Consider the following 27048-nt stretch of genomic DNA (forward strand, 5'->3'; position numbering starts at 1 on the left):
CAGCTTTAAAATGCTGCTGGAAGGGTGGCTACAGAAGTGAAATTCCCAGCTGTGCTTCCTCATGAGGGTAAAAGAAAAAGCCCCTCTAGGCAAGATTCTATATGCACAGTGGGATTATAAATGAGCTACCACAGCTCTTTTTTCCTTTGGTATTAATTGTTGTGGCTTATTGCATTAAATACATTAAATCTTTTTTTTTTTTTTTAAACAGCACTCATGTTCTTATTACTGCACTCTCCCACCTGGAGACAAATCCTATGCCTGTGACATAACAAGCAGCACAACAGAGCAAACTGTGATGTCACAAATGTGCAATCACTATTAGGAAGGGGAAACGCTGCAGGAGCCACAGATCCTCATGTTTCCATGGAGATGTCCCTGGTGATAAAAGTTTTCCCTTCGTTATGAACAGCTCTTTAAGGTTTGGGCAGCTGACAGTAAGGCAGAGATGAAAATGCCAAACTGTTCCTTACTCCATACAGAGATGGGGGACTCAAACTCAGGGACTTACTTTTATTATAACTAGAAAGAAAGTCAATCAATGAATGCCTTTCCTGGATACAAAGATCCATTACATATAGAACAGAATTCCTGAGAAGACTGTGTGGGATAAATACAAGCATCAAGCTACACAGAGCAGTGCAGGCTTTGGGTCACTGTGACTCAGGTCATCCAAGAGACCAACAAAGACACGGTCACCTTGTTAAGCTGCTTCTTTGGTCCCAGCTCTGCATGGAGGAGCAGTTTGTAGCAGCTGGGACAGCAAAGCCAGAGGGCCAAGGCCCCGACCCAGACAGCCTTCCTCTCCCTGGATACTCGGCCACCAACTTCTGCCAAACAGAGACGTTACCAACTTATCTGGGCAGGCCATGCAAGGCAGGTTCAAACAGAGTGACAAGAAAGTCCTTTGCTTCCTAACACTCAGCTGGTAGAGCAGGCCCTGCTTCCCTGCTGGTGGTGCGTGCTAGAGGGCCTCCACTTGAGGGAGGAGAGCCCAGTACCTGTCCCGAAGAACCCCCAGAGCCTGGGCTAGAGCAGGGCGTTCCAGCCGCCAGCTGCACACGGCCATGGGAGTCTAAACGAAAGAAAAAGCTCAGTCCCTCATTCCCACTAGCCACCTTCCAAGCGCTCAATGGTCACACATGGCTTGTGGCTACTGTATTGGAGAGTACAGATCTAGAACATTCCCTCACTGCAGCAAGTTCTACCGAGCGACTCCACTCAACCCCTGGAGAAACTGTACCTGGAGGCAGGTGCCCCGTGTGCACACAGGGAGCACGCTCGCAGGGGGGACGAGGCACCTGCCTGCTGCTCACCTCAGGCTGCTGGGCAGAGCCTCCATGCAGGAGACCACCTCTCACCGCCCACCGACGGGGAAAGCCAATGCTTGCAGCATTCCCCACAAAAGACTTAACACACAACTGCCGAAAACCCAGAACCTGAACATCTTCATTAAAAACCACGAAGCTTAAACTAGAAAAAGAAACAAAACGTTCTGAGGTAACCCTGGGAGGTATCATGAAAATGAGAAAAGGCAGTGGTTGGGCTTCTGAGAGAGGATTTAATGGCTGTTCTATAGAACATGCCAGACCACGACCCAGGGTGTATTACTGCTCAGACTCAACAAGTAAACATGTAGAGGAGGACAGAGGATGGAAGGGACAGACTGAAACCCAAACTCCCTGAACTGACATTTCAAGGCTCTCTTCTTTTTTTATTTAATAAATTTATTTATTTATTTATTTTTGGCTGTGTTGGGTCTTCGTTGTTGCATGCGGGCTTTCTCTAGTTGCGGTGAGCGGAGGCTACTCTTCATTGGGGTGCGCGGGCTTCTCATTGTGGTGGTTTCTCTTGTTGCGGAGCACGGGCTCTAGGCACTCGGGCTTCAGTAGTTGTGCTTCAGTAGTTGTATCACGCGGACTCAGTAACTGTGGCTCGCGGGCTCTAGAGCACAGGCTCAGTAGTTGTGGCGCACAGGCTTAGTTGCTCCGTGGCATGTGGGTTCTTCCCGGACCATGGCTCGAACCCGTGTCCCCTGCACTGGCAGGCGGATTCTTAACCACTGCACCACCGGGGAAGCCCTCAAGGCTCTCTTCTTACTGCCCACTTATCCCTCTGGTCACACGGCACCCTGGCCACCAGCTGCCCTTCAGCACATGCAAACAAACTTTCATGAGAATCTAACTTTGGCATAAGCGTTATCTTTCTGTACCTTTCTTTTTTTTTCGTCACACTGTGTCGCTTGGCAGGATCTTAGTTCCTGACCAGGGATCAAATCCAGGCCCCCAGCAGTGAAGGCCCGGAATCCTAACCACTGGACCACCAGGGAATTCCCTTTCTTGTTCTTTTTAGCTGCACCCCCTACAGAAACCTGGAAAGAAAAGAGGGAAGAGGAAAGAAGGGGCAACGAGAAGGATGTGAAAGGCAGGGGGACACACTTAAGCAAACGTCAGGAGCGCTGGGAGGAAGGGTGGTTGAGAGGAACTCAGATTCCTCCCATGCCTGTCGGATCCGACTCCATGTGCTTTATGCCTCTGTACCTGCTCCCATCACCTGGTCAGCCACCAGGCCATTTGAGCACTCCTGTTTGTCTTCCCATTTTCTCTTCCTCCATCCTGACTGAAAGCATGAGAACCTGCTAGGTGAAGGTCTCAGACCCATCTGATGCTCAAAAAGTAACTGGTGAAAACAGTCAACAAAAAGCCAAAAGTCAGGAGGAAGAAAGAGGATTTCCCAGGCTGCTTGAAGCTCTGAGTCAGAACTCCAGTCTTCTGCATTGCTCATTGGATGGCACTTCTCAGACAAAAGGTGTCCTTCTTTCAACAGTTATTACACTGCAAAACACTGCTCTGATCATCTCCAGAGACCTGGAAAAAAGGTTTGACAAAACCCCACACCAGTTCACGATAAAAACACACAACAAACTAGGAATAGAAAGGAACCTCTTCAGTTGCGTCAAGAACATCTATGAAAAGCCCACAGCTATCATCATGATAGATCAGAAACCAGACAAGGATGTCAGCTCTTGCCACTTCTTTTTTTTTTTGGCTGTGGACCATTTTTAAAGTCTTTATTGAATTTGTTACAATATTGCTTCTGTTTTATGTTTTGTTTTTTTGGCCTCGAGGTATGTGGGATCCTAGTTCCCCAATCAGGGATCGAACCACACCCCCTGCACTGGAAGGCGAAGTCTTAACCACTGGACTGCCAGGGAAGTCCCAGCTCTTGCCACTTCTATCCAACATTATCTAGAAGGTCTAGCCAGGCAACTAGGCAAAGAAAAGAAAAGGCATCTGATTGAAAAGGAAGAAGTAAAACAATCTACTCACAGATGACACATCTTGTATATAGAAATCCACTAAAAAACTATTAGAACTAATCAGTGAGTGGAGCAAAGTTCCAGGATACAAGATCAATACACCAAAATCAATTATATTTCTATACAGTCACAGTGAACAATCTGAAAATGGAATTAAGAAAACAATTCCATTTATAACCACACCAAAAACAATAAAATACTTAGGAATAAATTTAACAAAATACTTAGGAATAAATTTAACAAAAAAGATGCAAAATGTGTACTCTTAAAATTACAAAACACCGTTGAAAGAAATTAAAAACTGAAGTAAATGGCAAGACAGACACCCCATGATCATTTTTTTTTTTGACACACTATTTTTTTTTATAAGATGGTGACAACCCCTAACCTGATCTGCAGATTCAATGCAATCCCGCCCCCCCTCAGAAATGGATAAGCTGATCCTAAAATTCATATAGAACAGCAAAGGACCCAGAATACCCGAAACAATCTTGAAAAAAAGGAACGAAGTCAGAGGATTCACACTTTCCAATTTCAAAATCTACCACAAAGCTACAGTAAATAAGACGGTGTGGTACTGGAGAGAGTCCAGAAATAGGTCCATACACCTATGGTCAACTGGTTTTCGACAAAGGTCATCAAATGAGAAAAGAGTAGTCTTTTCTACAAATGGTGCTGGGACAACTGGAATCCACATGGAAAGAAATGAACTGGACCCCTACTTCACACCACATACAAAAATTAACTCAAAACGGATCAAAGACCTGTGTAAGGGCTAAAACTATAAAACTCTTAGGAGAAAGCATAGGCATAAATCTTTGTGATTTTGGATTATGCAATGGCTTCTTAAATATAAGAAAAGCAACAAGCAACAAAGAGCATAAGTGGCAAAAGAAAAACAGATAAACTGAACTTCACCAAAGATGCTCAATATCATTAGCTGTCAGGGAAGTGCAAACCCAAATCACAATGAGATACCACTTCTTGCCCACTGGGATGGCCATAATAAAAAAGACATAAAAACAAGTGTTGGTGATGATGTGGAGAAACTGGAACCCTCACACACTGCTGGAGGGATGTAAAATGGTGCAGCCACTTTGGAAGACAGTGTGACAGTTCCTCAAACAGTTAAACATAGAGTTACCATATGACCCAGTAATTCCACTCCTAGGTTTATACCCAAGAGAAATGAAAACATTTAGTCCACACAAGGACTTGTCTGTGAATGTTCACAGCAGCATTATTTTGTATTATTATTGTATAATAATACAAAAGTGGAAAACCTAAACGTGCATCAACTGAAGAATGATAAAATATGGTATATCCTTACAATAAAATATTGTTAGAAAATAAAACCAATGAAGTACTGACACATGCTGCGATGTGGATAAACCAGAGAAACAGGAAGCTAAGTCACACGAAACCCATCACAAAGACCACATATTGTGTGATTCCATTTACATGAAATGACCAGAAAAAGCAAATCCACAGAGATAGAAAGTAGATTAGTAGTTGCCAGGGGCTGGGGGTGAGGGAGAGAGACCACCAAAAGGTAGTAGTTTAAGACGTGATGAAAATGCTCTAAAATTAATTGTGATTGTGCTTGCACAACTCTGTGAATATAATGGTAAAAATCATTTAATTGTACACTTAAATAGGTAAATCTTTTGTGAATTATAAAATTTATAAAAAATATCACCCCATTTAATTCCTTTTTATTATCTTCTCTGCATTCCTTCAGAATTTACAAACAGAACAAGGTCAGAAGAGACAAAAAGAACTATGAAGGAGAGAGAATCAAAATGTTATTTCCTACCCTTCGGATGCTCTGAACAAGGGTCTGTGGTCCCATCTTACCTGCGTCAATGGCACACGGGTAATGGTAACGGAAGGAGCAGCCTTTGTTGTAGCAGCCCAAGGTGGCGCCTGCCTCCTGGCAGTGGGAACATTTCTGGAAAGGAAGGAAGAAGTCAGGCGTGTCACCATCCCAACCTCACCCCTCTCCCCCAGGCCTTCCCCAGACCCCGTGGGTCAGACCTCAGCGCATGTCTCTGCGGTTACAGGAGTCTGGCAGCAGGACAGGCTGTCAATTTCTAACCACCACTCACTGACCACACCATGCAAGGGATCCAGCAGTAATGTTTTAGGCCAGGCCTTACAAATGTTCACAAATAAATCAAACAGCACAACACAGGCACCCAGCCCTGCCCTTGGTGTGCCCACTGTCCACCCGCCTGTGAGCCTGCCTGTCCCTTCCTCAGTCCTCACCACTATGGTGAACTGCCTACAGATCTTGCCCATCTATTTCTGTTATGGAAGTCTGGGGTAGGAGAAGAGGGTACGATAGTAGAGTTATATATAAACCTTTTAGAATTAAAAGTGGAATTTGGTTTCTAGTTTTTATTTTCGTAAGAAGATTTTATTTTTATTCTGCTTATCCCAAATGCCCAATACAAGTATATTTCTCTTTTCAGAAAATATGGGCTCCTGTGTGCAAACGGTATTTTTACACACAAATCCTATTTTAAAGGCACTAGGAAACCTGCCATGAATTTCTGGCTGAGACATTATTCTGTAATTGAGATGCTCCTCCTTCTTCGGTCAGGTTTTCGTAAAGTGGGGCACATCTCTATCATGTGATGTGGCTGCCATGATAGCTCAGTCCTGTGTCCTGTCAACAATAATCGTACTTGGAAAAACCACATCGGCTCTACTGAGGAAAGATGCAGACCCTTCTGGTGGCCGAGGACACACAGCTAAGGCTACCTGAATGATACAGATTCTGATTCTAGGGAATCAGATTCCTGATTCTAGGGAAAATAGAAGTGCTCCATAAGCAGTTACACTTGTGGAAAATGGCTCCCCAACACATACTACACCCTTCCTGGGGCAAAGTGACCAAAGGGCACCCTTCCCTCTTTTCTCTTTTGCCTGGGATGTCAGCCTATCAGGGTCTGTGTGGCTTGCAGGCCTGCAGCAGTCAGGAATGCCTCACCTAGTGAAGGGAGGCCCACCTGGACGGTGCCATGGAATGAACACCTCCAACTCACAGCAGCAGGAGCAGGATGACAGGGAGCTGGATCAAGCTTCCCTAATGCTGATGCTGATGGAAAACCACACAGATGCCAGCAACAGCACAGCCCAATGCGCACCCTGAATCATGCGTCAGGCATCACCCGAATGATGCGGCTCATTTGGTCCTCATAACTACCCTGTGACATCCCCACTCTACAGATGAGGTTCCTAAAGCACCATAAGGGGAAGTAACCTGCTCCAGGCCAGAGCTGATCCCAGCTGACCACGCCTGGCATCCTCCAGAGGCAAATGCAGCAGGAACGGGGCTGTAAGACAGCCCTAGAAGACCAACATTCTTCTGGGTGCCGACAACCAGTAAATGTTTATCATGTGCCCTCATACCCTTGCCAAGAAACAAAAGACTACTTGGCCCAGAGTAAACCAAGGACAGTTGGCAGCTTCTCGGGCAGCCCTAGACTTTATCTGCTTTTATCAGTGCCACAGGGCACCTTCAGTACAAAGGTCTCACCATCAACCAGAGGGAATGAACATGGCTAATTTCTCAGTGGTCACCCACAGCCATTCCCATTACAACCCTTCTTCCTAAAGGAGCCCCGAACGGTCAGCCATCCGGAGGACTCATGCTCCAGGCCCTCCCCACGCCCCTGGGGGGTGAATCTCAGTGGTGGCCATTTAGGAATGGGTGTGTCAAGCATTTCTGGTAGTGAAGTCTGCAGGGAAAGGGACTTCTGGGAAAGTTTTGCTCTCTTAACAAGGACACAAGACAGAAAGGCAGGAACAGGTCATCTTCTCGCTCGACCTCTGTGAGAAGGGGATGGTGAGATCTGTAGCAACCATCTCGTCACCACAAGGGGACAGCTCTGAAGACAGAGCCCAACCTGCTGAGGGCTGCAGAGTGACAGGATGGAGAGAACCTGGATTTCTGTGACATGATTAAGCACTAAAGTAACCAACCCCAGGACCATCCCATCTCCAGACTTGTTAAGGGGGAGGACACTTTTCTTAAAAAAAAAAAAAAATTACTTTTTAGTTTAGTTTTGTAACTTGCAGCAAAATATCCTGACTGATACAGAAAGGGACCTAGTACTTGAGGCCCTGCTGTATAAGGTTAAGGATGTGGGCTCTGGAACCTAAATAACTCCCTGGTAAGTGATTCCACCACTGACCATCTTTGTGTTGTTCTTGGCCAAAGTCCTAAACTTTGTTTCTTCAAGCTGCAAACGTGGACCTGGTAATACGATCTACCTCACAGAGATATTGTGAGGGTTAAATGTGTTAATCCAGGCTTACAACAGTGGCTGGATCAAAAGCGCTCCGTAAATGTGACCCAAGATGACCATGTGCCAGACACACGACACAGACTGACGAACAGCCACCTGTGGAGCAGGCCTGTCATCACCCTCGGATCTGAACACTGTCCATTTCCTTCCTACCTCGACACACACCCCTCTGCCCCCGGTAGGGCTTCTCAAAGCTTCTTGCCCTGAACCAGCCCACAGGCCCCATTTTTCTCATCAAGAAAGCAAACCCATCCCTCCCCAGGAAATCACATCAATAAAATGATGCATGCTTCTTTCAATTAAAAAAGCACAACTAACTTACTATATTACTTCCAGAGGAGAAAGACCCTGCATGACCTATTAGGTAGGGCCTTAGAGAAAGGACCTTAAAGAGTTTAGGTCAGTGGTTCTCAAAGTGTGGTCCCTGGACCAGCAGCATCAGCTGGGAACTTGTTCGAAATGCAAATTTTGGGATTCTGGGAAGACTGTAGAGTAGTAGCACTGGGAATCTGTCCCCACACCTGGAAAATAACTGCACTGGCAGAATCTGTCTGATGTAACTGCTCTGGAGCTCTGGAGTCTGTTGAAGACCTGCAACTTCCAGGGGAGATGTGGGTGGTAAACAGCAGTTAATTCTGCCCATCTCCCACTCCCAGCCAAGTGGCAGGCAACCTAACTATACAAGTTAAGGAACTACGAAAAGAAGAACAAACTAAACCCAAAGCTAGCAGAAGGAAGGAAATAATAAGGATTAGAACAAAAATAAATGAAACAGAGAACAGACAGAGAATAGTAGAGAAAAACCCAAGTGGGGACATTACTATTGATTCTACAGAAATAAAAAGGATTATAAGAGAGTACTATGAGCAACTGTACACTAGCAAATTGGATAATCTAGATGAAATGCACAAATTTCCAGCAACACAAAACCTACCAAGATTAAATCACAAAGAAATAAAGATTTGAATAGATCTATAATTAGTAAGGAGATTGAATCAGTAGTCAAAAAGCTCCCGAAAAAGAAAAGCCTTGGACCTGATGATGGCTTCACTGGTAAATTCTACTAAACATTTAAGAATGAACTAATACCAGTCCTTGGGAAACTTTTCCCAAAAATGGAAGAGAAGGGGACATTTTCAAAATCATTCTACTGAGGCCAGCTTCACCCGATACCAAAGCCAGAAAATGGTGCGTGCACACACACACAGACACACACATACACAGACACAAAAACCCTACAGACCAATATCCTTTATGAACATTGATGCAAAAATCCCCAACAAAACACTAGCAAACAGAATCCAACAGCACATTAAAAGGGTTATACACCATGACCAAGTGGGATTCACTCCTGGAATGCAAGGATGGTACAACACACAGAAATCAATGTAATACGTTATGTCAACAGCATGAGGGAAATAACAAATGCATGATTACCTCATTATATGCAGAAAAAACACTTGACAAAATTTAACACCTTTTATGACAAAAACACTCAACAAACTAGGAACAGAAGGAAACAAAAGACGTATATGAAAAACCGACAAGGATTATCATATTCAATGGTGAAAGACCAGTGGTGTTTCTTTTAAGATGAGGAACAAACAAGGACACTTGCTTTCACCACTTCTATTCACCATAGTACTGGAAATTCTAGCCATAACAATTAAGAAAAAAAAAGAAATAAAAGGGGTCCAAACTGGAAAGAAAAAGGTAAAATTATCTCTGTTTGAAGATATGATCTTATATGTAGAAAACTCTAGAGATCACAAAAAAAACAAAAAACAAATACCTTGCTAGAACTAATAAATGAATTCAGCAAAGTAGCAGGATACAAAGTCAACACAGAAAAATCAGTTGCATTTCTGATTCTCAGTAGCATCAAAAAGAATAAAATACTTACGAATTAACTAAGGAAGTGAAAGACTTGTACAATGAAAACTACAAAACACTGCTGAAAGAAATTAAAGAAGACATGAATAAATGGCAACACATCCCATGCTCATGGATTAGAAAACTTAGTGTTATTAAAATGTTTACAAAGTGATCTACAGGGTGACCTTACAGAGTCAATGCAATCTATCAAATCCCAATGACGTTTTTTGCAAAAATAGAAAAACCTATCCTAAAATTTATATGGAATCTTTTTTTTTTTTTGGTTGTGCCGCACAGCTTGCAGGATCTTAGTTCCCCAACTAGGGATCGAACCCAGGCCCTTGGCAGTAAAAGCACAGAGTCCTAACCTCTAGACCGGCAGGTAATTCCCATGTGGAATATTAAGGGAACCTGAATAGCCAAAACAATCTTGAAAAAGAACAATGCCAGAGGACCCATACTTCTGATTTCAAAGCTTACTACAAAGCTACAGTAGTCAACAGTGTAGCACTGACATAAATACAGAGATATAGACCAATGGAATAGAACAGACAGCCCAGAAATAAACCCTTCCGTATATGGTTAAATGATTTTTGAAAAGGGTGCCAAGATCATCCAATGGGGAAAGGACAGTCTTTTCAACAAATGGTGCAGGGAAAACTGGATATCCACATGCAAAAGAATGAAGTTGGACCCTTACCTAACAGCATATATAAAAATCAACTAACAAAGGACCAACAACCTAAATGTAAGACCTAAAACAATAAAACTCTTAGAAGAAAACATGAAACAAAAGTTTCATGACATTGGATTTGGCAATGATTTTTTGGTTATGACACCAAAAGGCCCACATAACAAAAAGTAGACAAATTGGACTTCATGAAACTTTAAAATGTTGTGCATCAAAATACACTAGCAACAGAGTAAAAAGATAACATACAGGATGGGAGAAACTATTTGAAAATCATATATCTGATAAGGGATTAATATCCAGAATATACAGAGAACTCCTAAAACTCCACCAAATAACAACAACAACAACAAAAACCCCAACCAAAACAAAAAACCCAACCCATTTCAACAATGGGCAAAGGACTTGAATAGACACTTCTCCAAAGGAGATATACAAATGGCCAATAAACAAAAGAAAAAATGCTCAACATCACTCATCATTAGGGAAATGCAAATCAAAACGAAAATGAGATACCACTTCACACCCATTAAAATAACTACTATCAAACAGAAAAGAACAGTGTTGGTGAGGATGGGGAGAAACTGGAACACTTGGGCACTACTGGTGGGAATGTAAAATGGTACAAACACTATGGAAAACAGTATGGCAGTTCTTCAAAAAATTAAAAATAGAATTATCATATAATCCAGCAAGTCCACTTTTGCATACATATCCCACCAACATGAAAGAAGAGTATGAAAAATATTTGTACACCCATGTTCACAGCAGCATTATCCACAATAGCTAATATGTGGAAGCAACTCAAGTGTCCATCGATGGATGAATGGCTAAGCGAAATACGGTATATGCATACAATGGAATATTTTTCACTCTTAAAAAGGAAGGAAATTCTGACACATGCTACAACCTTGAGGACACTGTGCTAAGTGAAATAAGCTAGTTAGCAAAAAACAAATACTATATGACTCAACTTATATGAGGTATCTAGAATAATTTAATCATAGTATAATGGTGGCTGCCATGGTATGGAGGGAGGAGAAAGTGTGGAGTCTTATTTAATGGGTATAGAGTTTCGGTTTTTTTTTTTAAACCTGCACACAGATTTTTTTTTATATTAACTTATTTATTTATTTTTGGCTGCGTTGGGTCTTCATTGCTGTGCGCGGGCTTTCTCTAGTTGCGGTGAGTGGGGGCTACTTTTTGTTGCGGTGCGAGGGCTTCTCATTGTGGTGGCTTCTCTTGTTGCAGAGCACAGGCTCTAGGCGTGCGGCCTACAGTAGTTGTAGCACACGGACTCAGTATTTGTGGCTCCCGGGCTCTAGAGTGCAGGCTCAGTAGTTGTGGCCCACGGGCTTAGTTGCTCCGCGGCATGTGGGATCTTCCCAGACCAGGGCTGGAACCCGTGTCCCCTGCATTGGCAGGCGGATTCTTAACCACTGTGCCACTAGGGAAGCCCTAGAGTTTCAGTTTTACAAGATGAAAATAGTTATAGGGACGTATGGTGGTGATGGTTACACAACAATGTGAAGGTATTTAATACCACTATGTAATTAAAAACTATGTATTGGGTCGGCAAAAAAGTGCCTTCGGTTTTTAAGTAAAAATAAAAGACACATTTTTCATTTTCACCAAGAACTTTATCGAACAACATATGCACCCTTTTGTTCCACTATCTTCTGCCATTATTCAGGCAACTTTGTAATTCCATCTTCCCAAAACTTTTTATCTTTTTGAGCAAAGAACTGTTCCAGGTGCCTTTTACAGTCTTCCAGGAAACTGAAATTTTTTCCATTAAGAGAATTTTGTAAAGACGGAAATAAATGGAAATCCGAAGGTGCAATGTCTGGTGAATACAGTGGATGAATCAGAACTTCCCAGCCAAGCTGTAACAGTTTTTGCCTGGTCAGCAAAGAAACATGCGGTCTTGCGCTATCCTGATGGAAGATTATGCATTTTCTGTTGACTAATTCCGGATGCTTTTCGTCGAGTGCTGCTTTCAGTTGGTCTAATTAGGAGCAGTACTTGTTGGAATTAATTGTTTGGTTTTCCGGCAGGAGCTCATAATAGAGGACTCCCTTCCAATCCCACCATATACAACTTCTTTGGTGTGGTTGGTGGTGGTTCATTTCGCTTGCCCCACGATCTCTTCCATTCCACATTATTGTACAGTATCTACTTTTCATCGCCTGTCACAATTTGTTTTAAAAATAGAATGTTTTCATTACATTTAAATAGAAAATCGCATGTGGAAATATGGTCAAGAAGGTTTTTTTCGCTTAACTTATGTGGAACTCAAACATCAAAGCAATTAACATAATCAAGCTGGTGCAAATGATTTTCAATGCTTGATTTGGATATTTTGAGTATGTTGGCTATCTCCCGCGTGGTATAATGTTGATTGTTCAAAATTAAAGTCTCAATTTGATTGCTATCAACTTCAACTGGTCTACCTGACCCTGGAGCATCATCTTGTGAGAAATCTCCAGCACGAAACTTTGCAGACCACTTTTGACACGTTCGATCAGTCACAGCACCCTCTCCAAACACTGCACAGATCTTTTTTTGCGTTTCAGTTGGGTTTTTACCTTTCTTGAAATAACAAAGCATAATATGCCCAAAATGTTGTTTTCTTCCATCTTCAATATTAAAATGGCTACACAAAAATTCACCAATTTTGATGTCATTTTTTAAATCCATTCTGATGCAATAGCTGTCATGATACAATCTAACAAAACTGTTTCGAATGAAGTTAAAGACAACCAAGCGCTACTAGAGCCATCTTACGGAAACAAACAAACCTTTTGGCCAACTCAATACTTAAAAAACGGTTAAACCTACAGCTACTAACATCATACTCAATGGTGAAAAGCTGAAAGCATTTCCTCTAAGATCAGGAACAAGACAAGGATGCCCACTCTTGCCACTTTTATTCAACATAGTTTTGGAAGTCCTAGCCACAGCAATCAAAGAAGAAAAAGAAACAGAAGGAATCCAAACTGGAAAAGTAAAACTGTCACTGTTTGCAGATGATATACTATACATAGAAAATCTAAAGATGCTAACAGAAAACTACGAGAGCCCATCAATGAATTCAGTAAAGCTGCAGGATACAAAATTAATACACGGAAATCTACTGCATTTCTATACATTGATAACAAAAGATCAGAAAGAGAAATTAAGGAAGCAATCTCATTTATCATCTCATCAAAAAGAATAAAATAGGGAATTCCCTGGCGGTCCAGTGGTTAGGACGCCACGCTTCCACCTCAGGGGCACGGGTTTGATCCCTGGTCAAGGAACTATAAAATCTCACATGCTTCATGGCACAGCCAAAAAAAAAAGAAAAAGAACAAAATACCTAGGAAAAAGCCTACCTAAGGAGGCAAAAGACCTGTACTCTGAAAACTGTAAGATGGTTATGAAAGATATTGAAGACGACACAAAGAGATGGTAAGATATACTGCTTTCTCGGATTGGAATAATCAATATTGCTAAAATGACTATACTATCCAAGCCAGCCTACAGAGTCAATGCAATCCCTATCCAATTACCAATGGCATTTTACAAAAAACTAGAACAAAAAAATTTTTAATTTGTATGGAAATACAAATAGCCTGAACAGCCAAAGCAATCTTGAGAAAGAAAAATGGAGCTGGAGGAATCAGGCTCCCTGACTTCAGACTATACTACAAAGCTACAGTAATCAAAACAGTACTGTACTGGACCAAAAACAGACATATAGATCAATGGAACAGGATAGAAAGCCCAGAAATAAACCCATGTACCTATGGTCAATTAATCTACGACAAAGGAGGCAAGAATATAGAATGGAAAAAAGACAGTCTCTTCAGTAAGTGGTGCTGGGAAAACTGGACAGCTACCATGTAGAAGAATGAAATTAGAACATTCTCTAACACCATATACAAGAATAAACTCAAACTGGATTAAAGACCTAAATGTAAGACTGGATACTATAAAACTACACTAGAGGAAAACATAGGCAGAACACTCTTTGACATAAATCACAGCACTATCTTTTTGGATCTGCCTCCTAGAGTAATGGAAATAAAAACAAAAATAAACAAATGGGACCAAGTTAAACTTAAAAGCTTTTACACAGCAAAGGAGACCATAAACAAAATGAAAAGACAACCTACAGAATGGGAGAAAATATTTGCGAACAATGTGACTGACAAGGGATTTCCAAAATATACAAACAGCTCATACAGCTCAATATCAAAAAACCAAACAACCCAATCAAAAAATGGGCAGAAGATCTAAATAGACATTTCTCCAAAGAAGACATATAGATGGTCAACAGGTACATGAAAAGATGCTCAACATCATTATTAGAGAAATGCAAATCAAAACTACACTGAGGTACCACCTCACTCTGGTCAGAATGGCCATCATAAAAAAGTCTATAAATAATAAATGCTGGAGAGGGTGTGGAGAAAAAAGAACCCTCTTGTACTGCTGGTGGGAATATATATTGATACAGTCACTATGGAGAACGGTATGGAGGTTCCTTAAAAAGCTAAAAACAGAGTTACCATATGATCCTGCAATCCCACTCCTGGGCATATATCTGGAGAAAACTATAATTCAAAAAGATACATGCACCCCAATGTTCACTGCAGCACTATTTACAATAGCCAAGACATGGAAGCAACCTAAATGCTCATCAACAGATGACTTGATAAAGATGTGGTATGTATACACAATGGAATATTCTCAGGCATAGAAAATAATGAAATAATGCCATTTGCAGCAACATGGACGGACCTAGAGATTACCATACTAAGTGAAGTGAACCAGACAGAGACAAATATCATATGATATCACTTATATGTAGAATCTTCAAAGAAAAAAAAAAAAAGAAGATAAAAGTGAACTTATTTCCAAAACTCACAGTTACCAAAGGGGAAAGGGGGGGTGGGGAGGGATAAAAAAGGACGTTGAGATTAACATATACACATACTATACACAAAATAGATAAACAACGAGGATCTACTGTATAGCACAGGGAACTATACTCAATATTTTGTAATAATCTATAAGGGAAAAAAATCTGGAAAAGAATATATATATATATATATATATATATATATGTATAACTGAATCACTGTGCTGTACACCTGAAACTAACATGATATTGTAAATCAACTATACTTCAATAAAAAAACAAACAACAAAAAAACAGTTAAGGGGCTTCCCTGGTGGCACAGTGGTTGAGAGACCGCCTGCTGATGCAGGGGACGCAGGTTCGTGCCCTGGTCTGGGAAGATCCCACATGCCGCGGAGCGGCTGGGCCCATGAGCCATGGCTGTTGAGCCTGCGCGTCCGGAGCCTGTGCTCTGCAACAGGAGAGGCCACAACAGTGACAGGCCCGTGTACCACAAAAAAACAAACAAACAAAAAACAGTTAAGATGGTAAATTTTATGTTAAGTGTATTTCAGCACAATAAAAGAATTTAAAAGATAAAGAAATCCAAATTCTCAAGCCCCATGTCAATGTGCAACAAATCTCCAGGCAATTCTGATGCTCCAATACAGTTTGAGAACCACTGGTCCAATTTCAACCCCCCAACTTTTAAAAATTAATTAATTTTATTTTGGCTGCACTGGTTCTTCATCGTGGCGTGCGGGCTTCTCTAGTGCAGTGTGCGGGCTTAGTTGCGGTATGTGGGAACTTAGTTCCCGAACCAGTCATCGAACCCTGGCCCCCTGCATTGGGAGCGCGGAGACTTAACCACTGGACCACCAGGGAAGTCTCGTCAACTCCCCAACTTTTTAGATGAGGAAAAACAAAGACCCAGAGAGATGCTATGACTGGCTGAGGTAGGATTTCAGAATTCCTGGGAGCCATTTAGTGCTTTTGCCATTATACTTCTGTCCCCGGCAGACTAATGTAGACAGTGGGGCATGATAGGCAGAACTGACTCCCAAAGATGTCAAAGATGTCCAACTTCATCCTCAGAATCTTTGCCTCACAGCAATGGGACTGTGCAGATGGGGAGGGTAAGCTGGATTATCAGGTGGCCCCAATCTAATCACACGGTTCCATAAAGTAAAGAACCTCTCCCAGAAGTATCAGAGCTGCAGGCTTTAGGGAGATGTAATGATGAAAGCAGGGTCAGAGAGATGCAACACTGCTGGATTTGAAGATGGAGGAAGAGGCCATGAGCCAAGAATGTAGAAGTTGGAAAAGACAAGAAAAATTCTTCCCTAGAGCCTCCAGAAAGGAACACAGCCCTGCTGATGCCTTAATCTGAACTGTAAGATAACAAGTGTGTGTTTTCAGCCACTGAGTTTGTGGTAATATGTTACAGCAGTGATAGAAATCTAGTAAGTGGGGATTTCCTGAGAATCTCACAGTAAGAGAAGGGACCGTTCATTTTCCTGTTACATCCCTCAGTGTAACAAGCTTCTCCCTCATGGAAACCCCCACAATTTCACTCACTCTTTATTAGGCATCAAGGCTTGTCTGGCATCAGATCAGTGACACTGCAACTGGAAGGGACACTGGGTCTGTCTTCAACACATTTTTTTTTTTTCTGGTTCAAAAAGAGGCTAGAAGCAAGGTGACCTGCTGAAGATCCCATAACTAGAAGTACCAGAACTTAGAACTAAAGCCTCTTTTCTTCTGAACCCCAAGGTTCAACCATTCTTTATACCACACTGTGCTGCCTTCTAGTCCCCTTCATTTACTCAACTATCCAACATTTGAAAAGTACTTCCTACATGCCAGGTGCCAAAGACAATATAAAAACTTACCTGGATAATAGCTTCTGTTTCTATTCGCCCCTTCTATCCTAAAATCAATACCCAGCCCAGTACCATTTCCAACTGGATTTTTTGTTCTTTAGTTTTTACCTGAAGAAACTATGTATACTACCACTCTCCCACAGTGCAAATAATTTAATAAAGTCAGTGTACAGCTAAATGTCCTTTGTTTTTGACGCCACTGTTGTTACAAGTTTAATGATATTTATCTCCAGGAGAGATAAGTCCACACAATACTGTTCCCCACACAAGTGAGACACACAGTGGGACTTTTCAATCATGGTTTCTAAATCAAAGTACTTTTTACAACAAGCAACGGTCCAATCATCTCAACAGTGAATCTTTCGTTTATTTAGGGGGGAATAAAGATTATTTTTAAGCCACTGTGCATTTCTTGATACTGTAAATCTTGGGAAATACTGGAGGTGGCAAATTGCTGGAGCCGAATCACCTAAAAGCAGTTTAGTTCATATCCAAAGGAAGCTCTGAGGGAGAATTTTGCATGCCTCTTCATTTACAGGAATGTCTTTCCTATGAGATGTAACGGCGACCTGAATAGTCGCTCTGCTTAACGAGCATCTCTGAGCAGCCTCAGTGCACTGAAGCATTTGGGTCAGGGTATTGTTAGTGTTGATGATGATCAGTTCCGTTAGAGCTTTAAAGATCACAGACGTTGCCACTACTGTGCCTAAGATGGCTTTTAGCCAGCACTGCACACACTTCTGCTCGTGCTTACAGTATTAACTTTTTCATGTCTGTCCACCCTCCACACCCCCCAAACTGCGAGACTCATTCTTGTATCCTCAGGGCCCGGCACACTGTAGGAACTGTAAATGTGGGCTGATGGAATGAACGCGATGCCTGACACACTTGAGAACGTGGAGATAACTAACGAGAATACTCTTCAACATGAGTTTAAAAGCTGGTGCTAGTAGAGCATGGAACATGTGGAACAAGGTATGTGTTAATTTTTGGCCACCAGCAAGATCTTCCTTTTCCTTTTAATTATGCCTTCCATATCTAGGACAGAAGCCTCTGCCGCCCGAGCGGTCTACTCCAGCCACGTGGCAGCGACACAGTCTACCTGTAAAGAGCTGCCCTCTTTACAGGTAGAGCTGCCCTGGGAGCAGCTTTCTTTGAGGCAACTCCGCACCCTGTCAATTTTCTTTCAAGAGCACTTCAAGGTGTTGGCCAAAGCAATACATATAAAACCCTCTATGTTTTGGGTTCTTGCTTCCTTAGAGTTAATCTCTTTATGTCCCCTGAAAGCTCATGAGACCAGCTGGAAAGTTCTGCTGCTGTTTGCCATTCTCAAGACCTGGAAGAAGGGATTGGCACCAGCCTCTGGAGCCCACACCACAGCCCAGAGCACCACTAAGGCTTCAGAGACCCCCTCAGCGGGGAGAGACACCCAGTCAGTCCTTCCACATCCATTTACTCAGTGCTTCGAGAAGTATATATTTTAAAGTAGCATCTATGTCCCATAGCTGTTCCAGCAAAACCATTAAATCTTAAAAAATTATGATGATACTAGTTTAAATGCCATCAGTCGTGTCAGCAGCATTCACTGGCTAACGGCTAACTGTGCCTCAAGACAAAAGCTCCCAGTCTGACTGGCTTTTCAGAATAAACATGGATGGTCTAATGTAAATACTACGCTCGTGTGAAGCAGCACAGGGGCCAATGGAAAGAGAACCTGAGGGTGTCAGCTCTTGCATGAAAGCCAAAAAAGTCACATCAATTTTATCATCTGCAAAATGGGGCTAACAATACAGCTGACCCTTGAACAACTCAGGTTTGAACTGCTGGGTCTTATACGTGGATGCTTTTCAATAGTAAACACTACAGTAGTACACAGTCCGTGGTTGGTCGAATCTGCAAAAGTGGAGGAACCGAGGGTATGGAGAGCTGACTATCAGTTATACTCGGATTAATCCCCGTGCTGTTCAAGGGTCAACTTTGTTTTCCTTCCTCATAAAGTTGTTCGAAATAACTGTGAGAGTGTTTTATAAACTAGAAAGAGTTATATAATTGTTAGGGCTTACATGTCTTTTTTTTTTTTTTTTTTTTGGACACACCGTGCGGGAAGCAGAATCTTAGGTCCATGACCAGGGATCAAACCCGTGCCCCCCTGCAGTGTAAGCACACAGAGTCTTAACCACTGGACTGCCAGGGAAGTCCCTATAATGTGTCATATTTTTGGCAGTTACTGATGTCAAAATTAGAAAACACATACCAAGTAGATTCTATTAAATTAAGACAAACTAAGTTTAAAAATTGTTTTTTGGAACTAATTTTTTTCCTTTAGAATACTGGCTGAAACAAGCAGACCCTGGGTGGTCCTGAGCATCTGCTGTCAGTCTTTTTGTAATTTGAATTGCTGTGTGTGTTTCAACAGTATTTCACCTCTGAGGGAGTGTATGGACAGCTCTTGGCCAAATCTCTGAACACTGCATCTCTTAGCTACTATTCACTATTACTTTCATTTTATTTCCCCTCCTAATTCTATCCTTGAACAATACAGATTAATGGGAAGTATTTTTAATGTTTTGTGAAGCACTTTTGCATTGGAAGGAAAGGTTTTAAATAAACAAGGAGAGGCTTCCCTGGAGGCACAGTGGTTAAGAATCCACCTGCCAATGCAGGGGACACGGGGTTCAAGCCCAGGTCTGGGAAGATCCCACATGCCGCAGAGCAACTAAGCCCGTGCGCCACAACTACTGAGCCTGCGCTCCAGAGCCCGTGAACCACAACTACTGAAGCCCACAGGCCTAGAGCCCGTGCTCCGCAACAAGAGAAGCCACCGCAATGAGAAGCCCGCGCACTGCAGTGAAGAGTAACCCCCGCTCTCTGCAACTAGAGAAAGCCTGCGCACAGCAAGAAAGACCCAACACAGCCAAAAAATAAATAATAATAAAATTTAACAAACAAACAAACAAACAAGGAATAAAAACAATTGAGTACAAATTAAACACTAGCAGGGGGTCAAAAGCGTCCAAAGCTGAGCAAAACCAGAGTGGGGAAAAGGGCCCTGCGGGCTGGCCTGCTGTGCCCTGTAGGTACTGCCCCTGCCTGTGTGATGACGCTGACTCAGGCTGTCTGCACCAGTGTCACCTGCCACGTGCTCCTAGCCACAGTTCTCCCAGCCTGTCCCCACCCTTGTTATGCAACCCCTCACTCACGTTAGGATAATCTACAATAATTTCCACCTCTGCTTCTGGACCCCTCACGATGAGGGGCCGAGACCCAGCCGGTGGCACGGTTCCTCACAACACACCCAGAGCCTAGCGGCTCATCTTCTCTGCCTCCAGGATAGAGTCATCTGCTTCCCCTCAAAACCAGGCGAGGAAACACACATGCACAACTTTCTTTAATCCAACTGTCATCTTTTAGATATAAAAATCTGGGATAAAATTACTCATTTAGATTCCCATTTTCCTCCCATAAAAACCCCAGTCAAAAAGTGGTTCTGCTGCTGACCCTGAAAAATATTAGCTTCTTTGGAAAAGCTTTTCAAACCACATTATAAACATATAAAAATGTCTTTGTGGCTCAGTGGGAGTTGAGGGGTGACTGGCCCTGGAAGTGGAACAAAACGCATGACAGCATGACCAAGGTCAAAATCTAAGTGCGGCTGTTCTGGCAGCGTCTCCCAGCTGCATCCCTGGCCTCTGTTTCGATCCACGAGGAAAAAGCCTGTTCCCTGAATTCCCTTCCTACTGTCTTTGTACTTGCAGATGGGTTTACACTGAAGTTTTGATGCTTTGAATTAGGCTACAAGGTTTGGGATTAAAGGACTTTTTTTCTTCATTAACAATGTCCTTTCTTGTTTTTCTGTACTTCGTCTGCCAAACAGAGGAGGCCAGAATTTACCCACAACCTTGAGCACATGAAGAATACATTTAGAGTGCACATGCCTTTCTACGATGGATTTGTTCACTTTACCATTCAGCAAACAAATAATGAAAACTATTAGGTCTAAGATGCAGCTGGGGAAGGGTGTCTTTTCTCTAGAAGGTTCTATCCCATCTCTTTTTTTGTTGTTGCTATTTTACAAATCTGGACTTTCACACGTTAGGTGCACTGGAAGTAAGGCATCTGTTGTGCCTCCATGATAGGTGAAGGTGAGTAACCACTGGTTAACAGTAAAAAGCCAGGCTGGTGCTTCTTTACAGAATCATGAAATACAAGTTATCCTACTGAAAATGAAGAAAGGATTTTGACTTCCTAATGAGCTGTTCTTGGGACTTTTAATTTGCCTTATTAACACGTCAATTCTGAGTCTACAGCATAGAACTGCAAAGTCGAGAAAATGGAGACATGGGCTAGAAGAAAATTAATAAGAACCCAATTAGTTTGGTCTGTGTCGGCTCAAGTTTTCTCTATTCCTTATCTTTCCCTCTAATATCCTGGTTTCTCTAAAGGTTGTAAGAGACCATATGATCAAAGTGCCTTTGATTCTCGGTGGTCTTTGCCTTGATATTTAAGTTTTCTTAAATGGTATCAACTTCAGAAACGTAATCATCTTTCCTTCTTATTCATTCAACCAATTTTACCTGCCTATGTGCCAGGCAAGGGGGCTGAACTGAAGATCAAAAGTCTGCCACTGGGGAACTTATGGAATGGTCTGTAGGTAAGACACCAAAACTGTGATGTGTTAAGAGGTAAATAGTACTTTAGAGCTTAGAGGCAGTATCCCTGACCTAGTGAGGTAGGTCAGGAAAGCATTCAGATGTCAGGGCAGAAGGAACAAACTGCCTTGCAGGAACAAGCACTCAGGGTGTGGAGAGCTGACACAGTGGGGCAGGATTCTGAAGGCGCAGAGAGCTGGTGAGCAGGAATGTGGGGTCAAAGATGGCCTGTTGTTGGGTGAGGCATGTCACGGAAGAGTTTGGGTACAGGGGTTTGGGGGTGGAAGTGCATACAAGAGGCTGCACTTAGAGATCTGGAGATAAAACCAATAGGACTTGGTGATAAGCTACAGCCACGGGGGTCTGAGATGTGTCTCGTGAGCCCTAGGTGTGTGTGGCGTAAGTGGCGGGACCCTCACTTGGCAGGCACAGTGGAAGGGGAGCCCTTCCAGCATCTGTGCAGCAGGACTCTGATGAGGAGAGGACACAAGTGGCCCCTGCTCTAAAAGCTACTTACTCTTAGAAAAATTCCATTTAAGAACACAATGTTGTGGACTTTGAGCAATATCTCAACTGGAATGATGAGGAAAGGGTTTAATTTCAAATGACATTTTCTGGGTAACTGAAGGCAAAACTAGAAACCCTTTCTGGAACACATGAGTCTACACTATTTTGAATTGAACTGATTATTCTCTATTGCCTCAGAGTGATGATTCTATTATTAGGAATACTCTTGTAAGATACTAGGTAGAGACTAGGCTTTTTTTTTTTTTAAATCAAAGTGACTTGGAGGTATAACTTAAAACTTGCTTTTCAAAATAAATCTCTGCTATCAAGCTTTTTTCCTTATTATTTTCTTGTTTATCCTAAAGTGGAGGGGAGAAAACAATCCAGTTAAAGACATGTTCCAGTCGTTGCTGACATCTCCTGGATTTGCCTGCCTTATATTCAGTGGGCTCTTTTTCTTGGTTCCTGCCTCAAATATAGGCAGCCTAAAAAGAGACAAAGACACAAAAAGAGAAAAATGGAGAGACAGCTGGGTTGGAGAGGAGGCTCTGGGTTCCTTCCTGGGGTGGAGCTGTCCAGGGAAGTGGCAGTGGAGGTGGACCAGCAGCAGGGGCTCCACAGGAGACAGGAGACCAGCGTCCGGCCCTGCCTCCTCCGCTAGACCAGCCTGGGCCAGTTAATTAATTTCAGCCTCAATTTCGTCTCAACAGTAAACTGGGAACAGTACCCAGATGGGAAAAAAGGAGGAGGGTGGAGAATCTTTTAAGAAAATCAATGAGGAAAACAAACCAAAAATCCCCCCAATCAACCCAGAATGTGCTCGACGGTGAAGGAGAAGAGTATTTTTTAAATGACGTGTAGGGTATTCCTAAGACACTCTGTATAAAAACAGAAGGGATGGGACTTCCTTGGCAGTCCTGTGGTTAAGACTCTGTACTTCCACTGCAGGGGGCATGGGTTCAATCCCTGGTTGGGGAACTAAGATCCCACATGCCACGTGGCCAGGGAAAAAAAAAAAAAGATTAAAAAAAGAAGTAGGGAAAATGAGGGCCTAGCAGCAATCCCAGGATGGCCTCCTGAACAGCAGAGACCTTTGGGCTTATCTGCAAGGACACAGGAAGCTGGGGATAGCAGTGCAGGCATCCAGGAGGAGCTAGCTTGTAAAACAATCCACTACTAATGCTTACACCCAGCAATGTCGCCACTTTCATGCACTTGTTTTGAACATTTATCTTTTTAATACAACAGCATTTTTTTAATAGGACAGGCACAGTATTTAACGACTTTTTAAAAATGATGATAATGTTCTCTAAACATGTATTAGTACAGGTACTAGTCATTATTTCTACCAAGGTGCTCACAAAGCTTAAAGTTTTAATGATCACATATGGAATGAACTTCAAACATGGATATGGTGGGCACAGATGCTGGCCATTCACTGTGGGTTTTAAATATCCTGTAATTCCTGGTCTAATTCTCATTCTCCTGGGTTAACAGTCTTCAGATTCAGCAATAACAAATTTACAGAGGCAAAACCAAAGCAATACAAAGCAATATCCAGATAAAATGTATCTACCTGCCACAATTACGTTAAAACCAGTCTTCATCCCTGCCCCCCTTCTAAAATATTAAAGCATTATAAAAGAAGACTTAATCATTTTTCTCTTGATCTTAAAATGTACATTGCTATGTAAATACATATTCTTCATAATTCCACTTACAAGAAAGTCAACACAGGCCTCACTAATGATGTTTCTTTGGCTTAACCAGACTTTGGTTTTTTCCTGAAACAGTTTGCATTTTATCTAACTCACAGGTACATATATTCCATTAAAACAACTGTAATCAGAGGTTTTCTTTTACAGCTGGAGAAGAAAGCTGTAACTCTGTCGAGAACATTATATATCTTGTCTGAGGGAAGTTTCCACATGGTAGGAAGAAAAGGGATGTGTGCCCTTTAAGAAGTTAGAAAGGAGGTTTAAGGCAGTAATTAGCATGTTTGCTCTGAATAGCAGCTGAGAACCTGAGAAAGGCTAGCTCAGCAGGAGGAGGAGCCCTGTGGCAGCCCTGTGAGAAGAAAGAGAACAGCTTTCTCTAAGTGTACAGATAAATGCTTATAGACAGAGTTTAAAACACTGAAATTTAAGTTGTACAAGACTACATACTAGTTTAATTTTTTTACCCTTTGCTCAAACAGTGGATTAGCCTACAAGGAGATATGATTGCCTTTTGCGCTTTCTGAATCTAAAAAGGCATCTTTTTTTTTAAACATCTTTATTGGAGTATAATTGCTTTACAATAGTGTGTTAGTTTCTGCTTTATAACAAAGTGAATCAGCTATACATATACATATATCCCCATATCTCCTCCCTCTTGCGTCTCCCTCCCTCCCTCCCTATCCCACCCCTCTACGTGGTCACAAAGCACAGAGCTGATCTCCCTGCGCTATGCGGCTGCTTCCCACTAGCTATCTGTTTTACATTTGGTAGCATACGTATGTCCATGCCACTCTCTCACCTCGTCCCAGCTTACCCTTCCCCCTCCCCATGTCCTCAAGTCCATTCTCTACGTCTGCCTTAAAAAGGCATTTTTTAAAAGAAATTACCTGCCAGGAAAGTGACTCTCAGTATAATCCTGCTCCTCTCCACTGATCATCCAACGCCGAGCCGGGTCTATGCATCCAGAAAGGCGCTTATATTCAACTGTTTACAATTTCAGTGGCAGAAATGATGAACCTGCTGCCACAACAGGCCTCCTTTAGCAAGATTTCAAATTTGTGCAGCTTATACTGGAACCTAAAGCTCCAAAGAAGTTCCAAACTCTTGGAGATCTTTTTCCTTATTTTCACTGCCTCTCTTCCTACTTGCATTTGTTTTATACTTTCTTGACCAGATCTGCTTCCACCTCACCCATCCCCATCTTCCCAACAGAACAACTGAGTATTGCAAGTCAAGATCTTGTCAGGCAAAGCCACCCTATTCCTGGAAGTGGCAGGTTCTTTAAGGGCAGGGGCAGCCTAAAAAGGGACAGACAGCAGAGGCACTTTTATATGGGGGCATAGTCCCAGTAGAAAGGAACTTTAAAAAATGAGGACATCTTGGTATATTTAAGCTACTGCCATGCCAATTCAACTATCCATAGGGTCACTGGTCCCCACACCCTAGAGCCAGATCCCGCTAACCCTCTCAGCAGGCTTTATGGGGCCACTTAATGAGGTGATAATGTGTGAGACACCTCACAGGGCATTTCAGGTCCTTCCATACCTTGACTTCCCAGAAACCCTGCACTGGAAAATAAAAACTTGGTCCAAACCTAGAATGGAAACTTTGGTACCAAAGTTAGTTGACTGGCTAAACACTGAGTTTTCAGAGTTGATTTCAGTCTGTCACTTGTCCCGGCATCACCAGAAGCGTCGTGGCCGCCACCCAGAAAGACTGAACATGCAGCATTCCAGGTGTTTCTTACCCCCAAGAAAGTCTAACAGCTACTGACTCAATCCACCTTCGTGGATGGGGACACTTTCTTCTTCATTTCAAGAGCAGGAAGATACTCAGCAAGAGGCCAATCCTTACTTCAACAGATGGAGAAAATGGGAACGCGGAAATAATATGACCAAGATCAGAATTAATTAAATTCAACAACTACCTCCCCAACCTTCAATTTTTTAATGTCAAGTGACTGTTCGACATATCTCATTTTACTCCTTACAACCTGACAGGGTAGATCAGTTATTATCTCCACTTCACAAGTTAAGAAATTAGGTTGGAAGAGGCTGAAGTGACTTGTCTACCATTACAATTTTCCAAGAAGTCAATCCCTACCAATATTTGGATGAAGGAAAAAATGAGATCTATAACGTTCTGTAATCATCACTCCTCCCCAACAATCTCTTCTAGTGTCTTCGGAGACCATTTGTGGGGTAAATCCAAGAGCCTCTTTTGCTCTCCTTCTGGTACCTGTTCTCTGGGCAGCCTGGTCAGGACACAGTATTTATGTGATGAAAGGTGGGTCCACCATATATGTGGGTTTTCTTTCATGAGTGAGATTACAAAGAAGCAACAGAAGATGGGGTTTCATAATTCCCAAGTCAAATTAAGGAGCTGAAGGCAAAAACTGGTGTTTGCTGGTGGTCTCAGTGTGTGTGTGTATGTGTGGCTGGATCATTTCCTGGGCTTCTGAAAGTTAATTTGGAAGGTTTTGAGTGGAGAGTCTTCCAGAGCTGAGCAATGAGATCTTGTTGGCATATGCAACTTAAATGGAATTCTCTTTTTTGCAAAGTGTGGGTGGGGTAGATGGTATGGGAGAACGGAATTCCCTTGCTGGATAGGTAGCATCCTTGGAGGTGACTGGCTTTAATGAGGAAAAGGTCTGCAGCACTGCAAAGCCTCGCCTGCCAGGAGGCAGCAGCAGCAATTTATAGGGATGCCACCCACAACCGCGTGGTAGCTTTGCATGTTGTTCCGCAGTTTCTACTGAGGGTGCTTTGCTTATAGCCCTGGGCTGACATGTTGCTCTTGGAGAGTACCTGGACCAGAGTGAAGGTGCAAATATTAATGACTGTTTGTGTCCACCTGTGAGGGGTAAGGGGACAGAGGTAGTGACACTGAGAAAATCAGTGTTCAGAGAAGAGAATTAAGAGTGTGCTCCTGGCGGACTGTGAGTTTCAGAGGGCTTGATGGAAGGGTTTGGGAAAGCGGGAAGGTGTGGATCGTGACGTGGGCCTATTTTTCCCACCACTCACTCTGAGCTTTGGGCTGGTCCGAGCGCACAGTAACTCTGGGCAGGTCGGGCCTCTGGAGCCTTCCTGACTCACCTTTCCCCTCGCCCAAGTTAGGTGCAGCTTTTCGGTGTTTACACAGACCCCACACCCTCACAGTCCTTACACACGTGCTGATCTAAGCTTATCTAGAGCTGCTCTTA

General features: G+C 42.6%; 1 protein-coding gene across 6 annotated transcripts in view; it reads right to left on the reverse strand.

Annotated features, from left to right (window-relative positions):
• TCF20 (transcription factor 20) overlaps positions 1-27048 on the reverse strand; it is a 190886-nt gene that overhangs the window by 10992 nt on the left and 152846 nt on the right. For all 6 annotated transcript variants that reach the window (XM_004279551.4, XM_033405181.2, XM_033405182.2 and 3 more), the window contains one exon: positions 5177-5270. In XM_004279551.4, coding sequence (XP_004279599.2) covers positions 5177-5270 — 94 coding nt within the window. The remainder of the gene's footprint in view (positions 1-5176; positions 5271-27048) is intronic.

This window comes from Orcinus orca, chromosome 11 (assembly GCF_937001465.1).
Source record: "Orcinus orca chromosome 11, mOrcOrc1.1, whole genome shotgun sequence".
NCBI classification, from domain to species: Eukaryota; Metazoa; Chordata; class Mammalia; order Artiodactyla; family Delphinidae; genus Orcinus; species Orcinus orca.